Genomic DNA, 16233 nt, shown 5'->3' with positions numbered 1-16233 from the left:
GCTGCATTCAGAGCTGTCCTGGGCCACATGTGGCTTGCAGGCCGTGGGTTGGACAAGCTTGCTATAAACCATCCCTAATATTCAGTCTCTAGAACTGAACAGGCAGTTAAATTCAGCCTCTGTGCTTTTGAGCTTGTCACCCTCACCTGTGTGGTAGAGGCCCGAGTTGATGAGGCAGCCATCCCTGCAGGTGAGCAGCTGTGTAGCTCTGTTCCCAATCAGATATCCCATTCTCATTCTGCTAGTCTCTTCTCTTTCCCCAGCCTCTTTTCTAGTCATTTAACCTCTCTTCTCAAGGATTTCCATGTGTCACTGATCTTCTGTGCTCAGGCTCCTTTTTTACTACTACTCATGTGCTTTCTGGCCCTGCAAGTCCTTCCATTGCATCCAGCCCACCTTTTCAGACTCGTCTCCCATTACTGCTTCATGTGTTCTCAGACCCAGCCATGCTGGCTTATCTGCTGTTTATGAAAGCCCTGTATTTCCCCACTGCTGAGCTTTTCTCTCATTCTAAAAGCTGTCCTTTCTTTTGTCACTGCCTTTCACAATCCTTCCATCCTTTGAGACTTGTGGGTGTCACCTTCTCCCCGAAGCATTCTCCAAGACTCCCTTCCACCTCCTATCAGCTAAGAGACCCTTCTTTGAGTCCCATTTGACACCTAGATCTCTCCTGAGGCACTTGTCACATTTTGCCTTAGCTCACAATTATTTGTGTGTTTTTATATTTCTACCTTAAATTATAATTTGAAGCCAGAGTCTCTTTCTCTTCCCTCAATCCCCTGTAACACCCAGCATATTGTGCCTTGTGGATAGTTGTTATTTGAGTATCTGTTGCATGAAAAACTAGGTGTACTAAGTTTTGTAAAAGGCAGGAGTATTTTTCCATCTACTTCCCAATATGTTGGGAATAGGGGTAGAATATATTGGAAACATACTATTTTATATATAGTAAATTTTAAGTAAACTTTAATAAAACATTTATATATATATAGTGTGTATGTGTATATACAGACACATATATACACATATATACACACACACACACGTATATATATATATTTTTTTTTTCCTAAGAGATGGGGGGGGTCTAACTATGTTGACCAGGCAGGTCTTGAACTCCTGGCCTCAAGCAATCCTCCCATCTTGGCCTCCCAAAGAGCTAGGATTACAGGTGTGAGCCACTGCGCCGGCCATAAAATATATTTTATATTTGCATAGGGAGAGGCAAGGAAATAAGGTGACTGGGAAGCGGGTTGCCGAGATCATTGGGAGAGTATGCATGTAGGAGCCAAAATGTAATTGTTAACCATAAATTGCAGGCACAGATGAGGAGAGCATCCTGACTCTGTTGACATCCCGAAGTAACGCTCAGCGCCAGGAAATCTCTGCGGCTTTTAAGACTCTGTTTGGCAGGGTAAGATCACACTTCATCCCAAGAGAGAATGGGAGAACAGCTATCAGTTATAAGACTAGTTTGGAATATACTGATATTCTTTTGTAAGCATCATTTATTTTGTGATTGCAACTTCCCTACTTCTGTTTCTTTTCCACTCTCCTCTAAATTATCAGCTCTTGGGATACAGTGCTCACCCAGCTTATCCTCACAGAATTGTTTTTCCTTGCCTAATGCTGTCGAGGTGCCAAAAGATCCTGTGGTGAGAACTGTCCCTCTTCTTTTCCTCTGTGCTTCCCACTCACGTTCACATGGATGTCTTACTATTCGTTTTCTAGGTGTAAGCCTGTATTAAAATATGTTTTGTTTTAACACGGTCACAGTCTTGGTTCCTTTTGTCATGATTTTAACTCATGGATTTTTAATTAGTTGATTTAAATGCTTTTATTTGACTAACAATTCAAAAAAAATTATTTGAATTATTTAAGTGAATTATTTGAATTATTTAAATTTAAATGAATTAATGCGTGCATGAAAACTTAAATATAGCCTTCTTATTCTGAAAACATATGTCAATTAAGAAAACAAATGCAAAGCAAAAAAGGAAGTATTCTAAACACCCATTTTTAGTTGTGTGGTATGCTGAAACTTATAGGTAGGAAATACTGGGTTTTTTTCATAATTACATAATTTTTTCATAATTACATACACAGTTTCCCCATAGGAACAGATATCACCCAGTGATCAGGAGTCTTAATAATGACTATAATCTATTATGTATTTGAATGTTGTTAGATATTGAGAGAAAAGAAAAAAATTATGTTTGGGTATAAGAGACTAAATGTCCTTTGTAAATTTCATTATATGATTATTTTTTGGAATTAAAAAAAGATGTTTCTCAGAATAGTATTTTAAAATACAATATTTTAAGTCTACTTTTAAAGGTATTCATTTCTTTTCAAGTTAAGAAAAACATCTTTTAGAAACAAATATCTTGACATGTAAGTGGGTTTGCCTTAGTGTAAGATTTTGATCACCGGTTAAAAGTATGTTATTCAAGGTTATGGGATTTTATTTAGCTCATGGGCCTTCTACTTGGAGATGGCAACATAAAGAATTCATTAGAGCAAAGGCCTGTCATTCATATTTAAGAAGAATCTTATTACAATTTCTGCTGGTTAACAAATTTGTATTTTCTGTGGGTTAGGATCTTCTGGATGACCTGAAATCAGAACTAACTGGAAAATTTGAAAAGTTAATTGTGGCTCTGATGAAACCCTCTCGGCTTTATGACGCTTATGAACTGAAACATGCCTTGAAGGTAAAAAGGCTGGGTGAAAGGAACATTCTTGTCATAAATAGTATTATTTTGTTTCGGTAATTACTTCCTCTTATTTGTCATATTTAAAACATTTTATCTGATTATTTTAGTGAGAGTTGCTTGGAAGACAAAAGTGGGAGGCAATAAGCAGTAAAGGAGGGAGAAAATTACAAATGTGTCATTTCATCTTTTTGTACATTTAAACTCAATAATACTGGGCTACTTAAAATTTTAATATTTTATAGCTTTTGTATTTTATTTTCATGCCTGTCTTCTGATTTTGAGGATGTTTAAAAAATATTACAGATGAGCTCTTTTATCTTTTTAAATGGAAAATTGCCTGATTAGGGAACAATAACATCATTTTAGGTTAAAAGGTAAAGCGTCAGAGAGAATTTTCAAGATAAATATTTTCTCATACTCTTTCCTTCTTTCCTGCCCTTCTAAATGCTAAAATGAAGTAGCCGGTAAACTTGCTGTAATTTCAGTTGGAACGAAAACTAAATGTGTATTCCCTTGACTGGTGTTTGGAATGTTGTATAAATATGACGGTATTGACACATTTGTTTAGGCTCATGGGACAGGAAGTAGTTCAGTTGTTCGCTGTTAGATTTTGAATGGGCACACTGAAATTTAACAAGGAAATAATGTTTCTCAGGGATTCTTACTGATGGAGTGGAGAGGAGAAGGGTCATCCTGATAGGAGCTGGTTTGTGCTCAGTCTCTTCATTTTCCTATGGTGATTCTTTTGGAATAAACAAAAATCTTAGGTTATTGAGAAAAGTACTTTTTTTGCTAAGTGCTTCTGAAATGTCAGCAGTAGTTGAAATTCTGCCACAGAATGAACTCTAGGTTTTCAGTGCTTGATTTTGGCAAAGTTAGAAATATAAAGAGAATAAGTCTTGAATATACTATCTTTTAAAAAAAATTAAGTTCAGCTGTATTGTTGCATCTCTTAGTTTAATGATGTAGATGTGATTTTAAAAGCAGAAAAGGAAAGCCAGCTAAAATGATTTTCAAAATCCAGAAAGCAACTCTCAATTCCTTTATACTGTTTTAATTCCTAATAATTAAGCAATGCTATATTTATCGTTACCTTTGATGTAGAATTTTCCTGTGACTGCACAGCACTTAACTTGGGGGTCAGGGGTTTATCTTTTGAGGGGCATATTGTTTAAGTATCAGTGCTCTTCCGTGTACATTTATGTGAAATTTTCATTTTTACTCTTCCAGTTTTTAAAAATTACTTCAATTTTCATTAAAATGTTTTACTTTTAAACTAGAATTAAGTGATCAAATTAAAAGTTACAAATTTATGTAACTGGTTATATATATGTACACATATATACACACACACACACACACACACACACACACACACACGCATACACATGAGAAACATTGTTTTCCATTAGACAAAAAGAATAAAATGGTCTTTGGAGAGAAAATCATTTAACATTTGTTATTTCTGTAACTAATAGAACTCACATACAAATAAATCCATGTTATACTGGATAATATTTATATAACTGTGCAATTTGGGTAACATCTATTCTGGGAAAATAACTTTCTTTCAAGTCTTATTGACATGTTTTCCCTATTAAAATCTCTAAACAGGGAGCTGGAACAGATGAAAAAGTACTGACAGAAATTATTGCTTCAAGGACACCTGAAGAACTAAGAGCCATCAAAGAAGTTTATGAAGAAGGTAAATGTTTGTGAGTTATATTTTGACTTCACCTCCACTGTTACTTCCTTCATTTCTCTGATTTGAATGCAGTCCTTTGTAGGTATGGGAGGCAGGCAGTAAATGATGATTGAATGAATGAATGAATGAATGACCTGCAATTCAAGCTGTTTTTCTCCTTCAGTAAGGAAAAGACTGGCTTTTTATCCTCTTTTATTTTAACATTTTATAAGAAGCTGCTGCTGAAGATGGAGTTTACTTTTGCATAGGATTTGCAATTAGTGTAGGAATACACAGGTTGTCTTTATGTTAACATTAAGGTAAAATGGTTTTCCTCCTTTAAAATATTTAGCTTTATGTTAGCAAAATTTAGGAGTTATATAAAAGTACTTTTGGAACTTTGGAAGAGAAACCTAAACCCTTTCCCACATCAGAGTTGATAAAGTGTATGCCTTTTTCATGAACAGAAATCTGCATTTCAGCCTGAAATATATCCCATGAATAGAATCAAGAAAATGAAATAAAAAGTAGAGGTAGAGAGTCCTTTTCTTACCAGATTTCTTGTAGCCAGCTCTTTCTCCTGCCTGATTGAGGAGGGTCAGACTATCCAGTTTCTCAGCTCAGTCAACAGACTCCAAGCCTAGTGTCTTTTGCTAGGGACTGTATCTTGTCATTAGTTTGTTAATCTTAGAAATGACTTTGTTAACCCAGCAAGTCAAAACAGTGTGATAGTTTAGAGCAACTGTATAATTACCTTTCTAAAGGGCTGAATCTCTCTTTCCTGCTTCTCTTTTTATAGGCAGTAAGTTCCCAACCACTAAGGCAGAAGTGATACATGTATCTCAACTTTGAACTTTATTTGATGTACTATTCAAGTATCTCTTTCTGGGGATGTTGACGTTGATGAGAACCTTTGTGCTACTGGATTACAAATGGTGTGCTCAAACGGGGTTATAACTGTGGTCTGTGCTACTCAGCTGTATAATTGAGCACTGGCTGTGTGTCTGGCAGTGTGCTAGTTGTCATGAGTGACAAAAGGTGTGCATAACCCAGCTCTTGTCCTCAGGCAGTTTGCATGCAGTCTCCTCGGGTGACATGACAGAATGACTGCAATATTTAAAGGAAAATAAAATTCAAACTAAAGTAAAATACCAATAATATTAAATGCAAAAATGCATTCAGAAGAGAGAGGTCATCATAGCTTTGGATGTTAGGGAGGCTTCATGGTACAAATCACACATGCAGCAGAGTTTCAAGACTAGGTGGGTTTACAAAGTGTCCATTGACAGATGAATAGATAAAGAATACACACACACACACACACACACAGACACACACACACACAAACAGACACACACACATGGGAGTACTATTCAGTGTTAAAGAGAGGAAATCCTGTCATTTCAACATCATGGATAAATGTAGAGGACATAATGCAAAGTGAAATAAGCTAGGCACAAGGCATAAGCTATGCATGATCTCACTTATGTTGAATCTAAAAAAATTGAACTCATAGAAACAGATGGTAAGGACCGGCGCGGTGGCTCAAGCCTGTAATCCCAGCACTTTGGGAGGCCGAGACGGGCGGATCACGAGGTCAGGAGATCGAGACCATCCTGGCTAACACTGTGAAACCCCGTCTCTACTAAAACATACAAATATAGCCGGGCGAGGTGGCGGGCGCCTGTAGTCCCAGCTACTCGGGAGGCTGAGGCAGGAGAATGGCGTGAACCCGGGAGGCAGAGCTTGCAGTGAGCTGAGATCCGGCCACTGCACTCCAGCCCCGGCGACAGAGTGAGACTCTGTCTCAAAAAAAAAAAAAAAAAGAAACAGATAGTAAAACAGTGTTTGCTAGGGTATAGGGGCGGGGTGAATGGGAGAAAGGACTGGTGATACATTGATCAAAGCGTACACAATTTTAGTTAGGCAGGATGAATAAGTTCTGGGGATCTCATGTACAGCATGGTGACTCTAGTGAAAGTATAACTGTATTATATGCTTGAAATTTGCGAAGAGAGTATATTTTAAATGTCCTCACCACACACAAAAATATAGACTATATGAAGTGATGGATATGCTGATTAGCTTGATTGTGGTAATCATTTCACAATGTACACATATATCAAAACATCATGGTATATGCCTTAAATATATACAATTTTTATTTGTCCATCATAATAAAGCTGGGAAAAAAAGACGGTGCATTTTGAGTAGGTAGAAAAGGTATTTTTGGGTGAGGTACTGCTTGTCTTTAATGGCATGGAAACTGGACTGTGGAGAGTATATTGAGGGATGGAGAGGGCCTGGCTGCTGTGGAGGATGTGTGCATGTCCATTGTGGGAGGTAAATGGAACAAGCGAGGTTAGGCTCATATAGATGGTTATGCATGACTGGATTAGGAATTTGGACTTAATTCAAAGGTACTGTAAATTCCTGAATGGGCAGTGGAGTGCTGAAGGAACAACTGAGGGAGGAAGGAGATTTGAATAGAAAGGCTAATTGGACAGTTATGTGTGTGGGAGGTAAGCTAGGTATTTAGGAATTATGGCCCAACCTAGGTTAGTGAGAGGTGTGAGGAGGATAAATCAGGGACAGGAGAAACATGTGATAGGATTTAATGGTTAATATATACAGGTGTTGGCATAGAAGAAAGAATTAAAGATTCCTACAAGGTTTTGTATTTGGGTAACTGGTTGAAATAAACATATAACTCTTCCGGGCCTTTTAAAATAGAAGTTTCAGGCTTTTAAAGTTCGTTTGCTTTCACATAATAATTAAATATTTAAATGCCTTAGAGTAAGGCCTCCTTTCCTTTAATACCAACTGTTTGAGAGTAGTAAGAAAGACTTGTAGACTCTTGTAGATCCCAATTCTCCGCTTTTATATGGCCTTACGTTGAGCAGCTGGAAATAGAGGTGGGAGGGGGGCGTACTTTAAAATATCATTGCTGTCTCTCAGAGTTAACTTCATTTCTGCAGAGAAAAAATACCTTATTGGGGGAGTGATGGCCATGCCCAAAGAAATAAATCCCAGAATATTAGAGGATGGAAGACATTTGGAAGCTAACCATGTAAAAGATTTGAAAGACAGCAAAACAGAATTTAAGGTTATGACTGATTGTGTTTTGGACACTTTCCAGTACCATCATGTGTCTCTAGACTAATGACTACATTGGTCAAGAGAATTTCTAAATGGCTGAGTCTTGATTTAAGTTTGAATTGAGTGCCTTTGGGAGCTTTAATTCTTTTTTGTCCAACTACTCACTGAAAGCATTTGCTGAGAGCATTCAGAGATGGAATAGAGGGAATTTATGTTAACCAAATATAATATTTCTTCTTTTATGTCACTTTCATTTGATTAATGGGGCAAGATTATTTTTCTAGTTGAAAGAAGATGTAAATAAGTATGAAATTATTTTGTTGCAGAGTATGGCTCAAGTCTGGAAGATGACGTGGTGGGGGACACTTCAGGGTACTACCAGCGGATGTTGGTGGTTCTCCTTCAGGTATTGGGTGGAGATGAATTACAGTTTGATTAAAAAGCCTGAAGTTGGACTGGGCTGAATCTAGTTAAGTAAGGTCACTTAAAATTCTTTTAATAATTTGTGGTACTTGCTGATTCTTACTGCAATGTTTCTGGCTGTATGTTGCCTGTGCTTGTTTGTGTTTCAGAATATCTGGTCTAAATTCTTAACAGCTAACTCATACATTTGTTTTAGATAGTAGTATCTTGTTCCTTTCACAGAATGATAGCAGTATCTTGTTCTTTCATAGAATTTAAAATCAGGAGGGTCATTTTTGGTTTTGGACAGGCTGTGTGATGATAATGTGAAATAGTGCAGGATTGATCTTAATAAAAGTATATTATTCCCAGAGAGAGCTTTATTGAATAACCATCAGGTGGAACCATTTTTCCTTTTGAATGAGAATGCTCTACAGTTCAATAATGTGACATATTACCTCTCATAGGCTAACAGAGACCCTGATGCTGGAATTGATGAAGCTCAAGTTGAACAAGATGCTCAGGTGAGTGATGCCCAGGATATGATGACTTTATTATGTTCTAGAAATGAAGAAGTAATTGATGGTAATGAAAAAATCACAATGTATGTTATAATAGCTTCTAGTGATAATCTTGTTAATGGGTTCTTCACATAGCATAAGACCTACGTAAGTAGCTTTTTCTTATTCTGATCTGCTCAGCGAAATATTTTACCTTAAAGCCGAAATGAAATAAAATAAATTACATAGTGAGTTCCAACTAGACATGGTTTTTTTTGTTTTGTGATTATTGAACATTCACAAAATAGAGAATTTTACAAAAAACAGGTGTTATTAATGCCACTGCCAGTTATGCAGTGGGTCTCTTAGCAGGAGAAGATAAAGAAGAAAGAATAAAGTATTTAACAGTAAGTGGTGTTTAATTACATAAGAGATGACAAGTTATTTTGGTATTAGGAAATTTCTCTGCATTTCCTTTGACAGAATTTTAAGTAGGATTGGTCTTCTGTCCGCTGCTTTTTAGTGACTCCAAATGAAAATTTCCTCTTGACTTTTAAACCCCTATAAAGTCTCAGTCTGGTTAATAAAACAGTTATTAAAATATCGGAAAGGAAATTTGAAACATGAGAGTTAAAAACTGGAAGTTGGTAATAAAGGAATTACTTGGGTTTCTAGAACCACCAATCATAGACCTCTTTCTGGTCACATGTTTCAGTTAAGAGAATATACAATTCTTGGTTGTTTGTCATGTATCATTGAAAAAGGAAGAGCCATATTCACTCCTCCAGTGGAACAACCCATGGATGTGCAATCTCACTTTGCTAACAGGAAAGAGGAGAGAAGTTATTCTTTTGGTGATTTTATAATGGTTTCAGAATGCTGTCATATCTGTCTAGCTGGAGAGAAAAAAAGAACTGAATGTTTACTGAGGGCTCTTTGTGCAGTATTTGACTGTTGCTTCACTCTAAGAAAATGCAAGCCGATTGTGTCCAGCCCCTGATTATAACCTTCAGACTCTCTGGTGGTTCCTTTGTCTTCAGGATAAAGTCCGGGTTCCTGAATGGGTTACAAGCCCCTTTGTTATCTGTGTCTTGTTTACTTATGCCTCCAGCCTCTCTCACTTGGTCTCTGTGCCCTCTTGCCCCTCCCACCCCTCTTCACCTGAGTCCTCTTCAAGAGTCAGTCTTCAGCTTAGATACTTTAGAGTTAGGTGCCCCTCACAGGGAAAACCATAGCCCCCCCCAGGCTTCCTGTCACAGTTCTTGCCACCTTCTCTGGAAGCCACCTATTTACTTGACTGCCTTCCTGGGCACCCTGAGCTGTCAGTTCAATTGTGTCCTCAGCTTCTGGCATAGAGTAGGTGCTCAGTAAATAACTGATGAATGAATGAGCACATAACTCTACCAGAGAGGGGCAGTTTCCCTTTTATGGATATAGAAACAAGCCCATGGCTTCCACTGAATAGCAGTGGAGTTGGAATTCCTAACGAGGCCTGTCTGACTCCAAAGCTCTTTCTCTTTCCCTAGAAGATAGTCAGTGTTCTTGAATATTAGTATTTCACTATAAGAATATTTCACTATGAGATATTCAGTGTTCTTCAATATTAGTGCCTTCTCTGATTTTCTGTATCATTAAAGGGCTTATTAAATATCAACTTCAAGCACAGATCTAGCTTAACTCCACCTTCTTTCGCGGAGAGGGCTGGAGAAACCCTACAGAGTTGTACTCCTGTTAGGGGCTTTGTTTGGTACTGAAGTGGTGATCTTACTGCTTTCTAAGCATTGTTTGTGGCTTTGCTAGAAGATAGTGCTGTTTCTGTCATTCCTACTGTGAAGAGTAGGATAGGAGTTCTGGGAGCTTTTCAGGGTCACAGTGTAAGAAACCAACTCTAGTCCTCTCAGATGTCTGCAGTGAGGCCTGCATTAGCAAGCAGAGGGCAGATTTCCCAGATAGTCGGTGATGTAATGAGAGCATTGCTGCAGCGTGAGGCTCCTGAGGGGAAAACTACATTTTAACCTTGTTTTCATTGATTTCTGTCCTTGGAGCACTTACTGGATAGCACTGCTGTTCAAACTTTCATTGGCATGCGGAGCACCTGGGGACCTTTAATTGCAGCTGATTCTGTGGGTCTGGGCAGGGGCTGGGAGTCTGGATTTTGAACACGCTTTCAGGTAATGCCTGCATCCTTGGTCCTTTGATTACTGAGGCTGTATAGGTGACACTTACCTGTCATGCAGTGTTTATAACCATTCAGAACCCTGAGAGTACATGTGAGACTGCACATGTGAAAACTGTTTTATGAAGTTACTTTAAAATATCCCTTGAATGGAATCCAAGCTTTTCTTAGCCTTCCAGTGACCAGGAGCAACACAGAACATGTTATCCTGGCTATTAGTTTTTGATTCTTTAAAATGTATTATTATTAATTAATAAACCTGTTGAAAACAACCTTTGAGCATTATAAAAAGGAACACAACAACTTATACCTCATAGCAAGGGCAGCTGGGCTGTTATCACTAGTGAGAATTTGAGATTTCTTGAGAGTAAGCTGAGACAGCTAAAGGGCCCTTTTATAAGTGTGTGCATTTTTGTCTCTACTGATACCTGGCACTAAGAGGATTTCAGTTATTTGAGAGGTTTGATAAGCCATAGAGTCATTCACTTGGGAACCGAACATTTTGTAGATAATCCACTTTTTAACATTTTTAATGTGTTAAACTGATTTAATATTTTTAATGCATTAAAACAGATTTTATCTTCTTCCCCGATAAATCCGTGTTTTATGCTTTCTCTGGAGGGAGAGTTGAACTCTTAGAGGAAAGAGGGAGAAGGAGAAGTAATCAGTTTACTGGGCACTTGCTACTGATTACCTGACCCTGTCCAATGCGTTATGTAAGTTATATAATTTCCATTAATGACTACATACACTGAGGCTGAAGAGGAGATTAAGTAGTTCATCTGAGATCTCGCAGATAGACCATATCTGTTTTGACTCTAAAATCTCATCCTTTGCACTGAACCAGGGCTTGTCAAACTGTACTTAGGCTGAACCATAAAGCTTAGGGAAGGGGTATAAGGGTCCCTCATCCAGACGGATCCATGAATATTGGGCATCCTCATTTAGAAGAAAGGATACTTAGATTAAAACAAAGCTGTTAAATAGCATTGTTTTACATGAAGAAGCCATCATTATTGCATATGATTACTTAATAATAGTTTCCTTTACCTTTTTTTTTTTTTTTTTTTGAGACAGAGTCTCGCTCTGTCGCCCAGGCTGGAGTGCAGGGGATCTCAGCTCACTGCAAGCTCCGCCTCCCAGGTTCACGCCATTCTCCTGCCTCAGCCTCCCGAGTAGCTGGGACTACAGGCGTCCGCCACTTCGCCCGGCTCGTTTTTTGTATTTTTTAGTAGAGATGGGGTTTCACCGCATTAGCCAGGATGGTCTCCATCTCCTGACCTCGTGATCCGCCCGCCTCAGCCTCCCAAAGTACTGGGATTACAGGCTTGAGCCACCGCGCCCGGCCTAATAATAGTTTCACAATAGGTATTGATCCCAAACATAATTCTCCCAATAAAATGAAAAGATTATGGTAAAAATACCTGACATCTCACTAATTATTCCCATATAACAGGCTTAACTCCTGTACTACTAGAGAAAATTTCTAGACATTTAAAACAGTTGATAAGAAGTATGTGCATCAATGTCTGTGATATTGTACAAGATGAGTCCGTCACCCATTTAGGTGTTAATATAGTTGTATATTTTATCTACACGTAGAAACATACCAGAAGTAGTAACTAGCACCCTCAGGGTGTTAATATTAATAGCAAGTTTTCTTTCCTTTCCCTTTCCCCTTTCCTTCTTTTCCTTTCCTTTCCTTTCATTCCTTTTCCTTTCTTTACCCTCCCCTCCCCTCCCCTCTCCTCTCCCTCCTCTCCCTCCTCTCCCCTCTTCCTTCCCCCTTCCCCTTTCCTTTCCTTCTTGCTCTTGTCACCCAGTCTGGAGTGCAGTGCCATGATCTAGGCTCACTGCAACCTCTGCCTCCTGGGTTCAAGCGATTCTCCTGCCTCAGCCTCCCAGGTAGCTGGGATTACAGGCATCCACCACCGTGCCCAGATAATTTTTGTATTTTTAGTAGAGTCAGGGTTTTGCCATGCCCAGGCTGGTCTCGAACTCGTGGGCTCAAGCGATCCACCCACCTCAGCATCCCAAAGTGCTGGGATTACAGGCATGAGCCACCATGCCTAGCCTGTAACTTTTATTTTCTTATTTTTGTTTTTTCTTAGTTTTACAAAATTTCTCAATGAACTTGTGTTGTTTTTGTAATTAGATTTTAAAAGTTATTTTAAGAAAGGTCTGTGTCATCATGATATGGTTCTAAAGTTTAGATACATGCATGACTTTCAGAGTTACTGTCTTTTCAGGTTTGAAGAGCATGTTCACATGTCCAGAATTGGTATTATTCATTTTTATCATTAAAATAATTAATTTTAAAATTGGGCATAAAGATATGTGAGTCTCATTTTTTTTTTCTTATTCTCCAGAAATACAATAAAAAGTAGATCTTTACCACCATAATCTACATTTTTAAACATACTGTAATCAAAACTTCTATATCAAACCTGTTATTATCACTTCCTGTCTTTATTTGGGTTGCTGCTTGTGGGCATAAGGCCAACTGCAAGTAGCAGCCTCAGCAAATTGCATTCATCTTACTTTAATATGTATACTTAGTTTGAAATGAACAAAAAGTGCAGTCATTGTAAAGATTGATTATTTGGATTTTAATAAATTATTCACATCTCAATAAGTGAATTCAGAGTTAATGTTGATGTTTGTATATAAGCTTATATTTTTTAGGCAGTTACATGAACACAAGAAAGCATGTATTTTTTTCTCATATCAAAAAGGAAGTAGGGGCACTCAAACTATTCAACCACGATTTATTGAGTTCTTCTATATGCCAGGCACTGTGCTATACCCACAACCTTTTAAAAATTTATTGTGATCTTTGGAAATATGAAAACATTTTATAGCTAGTCTTGGTTAAATCTTAGTTGTAAAGATAAAATATGAAGTGTACTCTTAATCAAGTGCTATTGAACAAGCAAAACAGAAAAGGTAGACAACGTAGCTTCCAGTTAAATCCTTTCCCGGACTGTAAATGGATGTATCAACAGTGAGGTAATCATAACTTTCTCCTGACCCATATTGTTGCTTCTGAAAGATTGGAGGTTATGGCAGACATTTTGGGAACATGTAACCTTGCACCATTGCTATGCTCTGTTGCTTGTACCCATGAATCTTCTGTGGCACAGTTCAGTGGCAAGCTCCAAAGTTGCTCCAAACTCAGCTGAGTTTCAGCACAGGAAACATTAGAAATGAAAACTATTAATACAATATGATGAATCAAGTGAGTTAAAATTCAGGGAGGAAAAAACAAGTGTGATTAAGAACCTGGAAGTGAGATGGAGGAACAATTTATTAATTGAGTTTGAAATTTTTGCAGGCTTTATTTCAGGCTGGAGAACTTAAATGGGGGACAGATGAAGAAAAGTTTATTACCATCTTTGGAACACGAAGTGTGTCCCATTTGAGAAAGGGTGAGTGAAAAAAAATCTGTATAGGGCAGTTACATTGGTAAATTTGGAAAGTGCATGAGCTGGTGTGACAGAATACCTTCCTCATAGTAGGGACTTAGCGAATGAATCAGTTTTTGTATTTCTTCCATTTGGTGACCTGGAGAAATCTCACATTGTCTTTGCTGCTATTGTAGCTTTTACAAACTAGAGATTCTTAGTCCACTCTTCACTACTGGAGGATGGCAAGGGAGGTCAGATCTCTAGATTGTTCTTCCCGTAGTCACACATCACTGAGTAGTGGCTCACTACACATATTTTCTCCTAGAGATTGGTACCCATGACCTCATCTCTGGATAGTCATCAGCACTTGTGGTATCAGTTGGGAATGAATTTAGTGTAAGTGACAGAGAACCCTAACAGTGGCTTGAAAAATCAGGCTTTTTTTCTAGAGGTAGGATTCCATGGTTGATTTGGCAGGACCTGAGATTTTTCAGATCTTTCTGGTTTTTTTTTTTTTCGCTCCATTATCCCCAGTGTTTGGTTTTCTTTCTCGTATTCATTTCTTCATTATCACAAGATGTCTGCTCTCGCTCCAAACTTAACCATTTCACAGCAGGAAGGAAAGGAAAGGGGAAACCAGTCATATCTGTGTATCACTTTTTATAAGTGAGGAGATTTCTCAGAATCCCCTCTAGTGGATTTACCTGTAGGTCTCGTTGGCTATAACTAGTAAGGGGACTGGGAAATCAGTGAACAAAGTATACCTGCAATCCATTGCTTAGGGCTTGGCACATTGAGGCTCTGAGCACAAGGTTCTGTCAGCAAGGAAGAAAGGGAGATTTGTGTTCAGTAGGACACTACCTAATCAGAGTAGATATCTTCTTTCTGGAAAGAGTGATTCTTATGTGATTAGGAAACCATTTTTATTTTTTCTAGTGTTTGACAAGTACATGACTATATCAGGATTTCAAATTGAGGAAACCATTGACCGGGAGACTTCTGGCAATTTGGAGCAACTACTCCTTGCTGTCGGTAGGTGATTTACAATGTATTCATATTTTTGGTGATAAGAGCTAAAGTATTTTATTCAATTGAGGCTGCACCTGAAAATAACCACCTAGGTGTGAAAGGAAGAGTTTGAGATGATATTTAGGGGAAGCAAACTCGTAAATTTCCAATTCAGAAATTTATTTTGATGTTAGGAATACAGGATTGTCTGGTTAGTTCATCTAAATCCTATGGAAATACTAAGATAATTGTTTGAAAATCGTTTTGAAGCTGCATTAAAAATACTATTTATTGAAGAACCTGAAATGTGGACATTGTCTCAGAGGCTTGTAAACATTCTTTCTGATACCTGTGGAATTTTAGAATTCTTTTGAATATTGTCCTCTCAGCTTTGAGGCAGATTAAGAAATAGTCATCTGGTTTAGAAAAAAAGAATATCTTTGATGTAATAGAAGATGTGATGATGGTTATTTCAGATTAAATAATTTAGTTTTATTTTAATTAAATATTCAGAATAATCTGGAAAAATTGGAGAACTGAATCTGTGCAGTTAATTGCAGCATTATATACTCTCCAAAACTAGGGTGAATCTAGTTTGTGAGTCTCCTCTAGTCCTTTTTTTCATATGGGTCTGCAGTGAGCCTCTGTCTGCTGTTTGTTCCAAGTATTTGGCATTGAGCTCACACTTTGGTGCTCTTTGTCTTCAGGAGAATAAGCTTTTAAAGATGTGCATGAACCAATTCTAAAAGTAGCCTTTCACTTGAGTACGCAGTTAATGAACTTTTACTAGAAAACTTTAAGACAGGTCCTTCATAATTAGAATCCACATGCAAGTTGCCGGGCGTGGTGGCTCACACCTGTAATCCCAGTACTTTGGGAGGCCGAGGCAGGTGGATCACGAGGTCAAGAGATCGAGACCATTCTGGCTAACACGGTGAAACCCCGTCTCTACTAAAAATACAAAAAATTAGTTGGGCATGGTGGTGGGAGCCTGTAGTCCCAGCTACTCGGGAGGCTGAGGCAGGAGAACGGCGTGAACCTGGAAGCGGAGCTTGCAGTGAGCCGAGATCGCACCACTGTACTCCAGCCTGGGCAACAGAGCCAAACTCTATCTCAAAAAGAAAAAAAGAAAAAGGCCGGGCGCGGTGGCTCAAGCCTGTAATCCCAGCACTTTGGGAGGCCGAGACGGGCGGATCACGAGGTCAGGAGATCGAGACCATCCTGGCTAACACGGTGAAAC

The 16233-nt window shown here is 38.3% G+C and overlaps 1 protein-coding gene across 1 annotated transcript in view; it reads left to right on the top strand.

Annotated features, from left to right (window-relative positions):
• The window catches only part of ANXA5 (annexin A5), a 31235-nt gene that overhangs the window by 12270 nt on the left and 2732 nt on the right, over window positions 1-16233 (top strand). Inside the window, exons 4-10 of the mRNA XM_017852606.1 lie at window positions 1320-1414; window positions 2601-2714; window positions 4332-4422; window positions 7827-7906; window positions 8370-8426; window positions 13913-14006; window positions 14922-15017. Coding sequence (XP_017708095.1) covers window positions 1320-1414; window positions 2601-2714; window positions 4332-4422; window positions 7827-7906; window positions 8370-8426; window positions 13913-14006; window positions 14922-15017 — 627 coding nt within the window. The remainder of the gene's footprint in view (window positions 1-1319; window positions 1415-2600; window positions 2715-4331; window positions 4423-7826; window positions 7907-8369; window positions 8427-13912; window positions 14007-14921; window positions 15018-16233) is intronic.

The sequence above is a fragment of the Rhinopithecus bieti genome, unplaced genomic scaffold, assembly GCF_001698545.2.
Source record: "Rhinopithecus bieti isolate Rb0 unplaced genomic scaffold, ASM169854v2 scaffold_33326, whole genome shotgun sequence".
In the NCBI taxonomy this organism is placed as follows: Eukaryota; Metazoa; Chordata; class Mammalia; order Primates; family Cercopithecidae; genus Rhinopithecus; species Rhinopithecus bieti.
The sequence above is the reverse complement of the archived record's forward strand: the minus strand, read 5'-3'. Positions and strand labels throughout refer to the sequence as shown.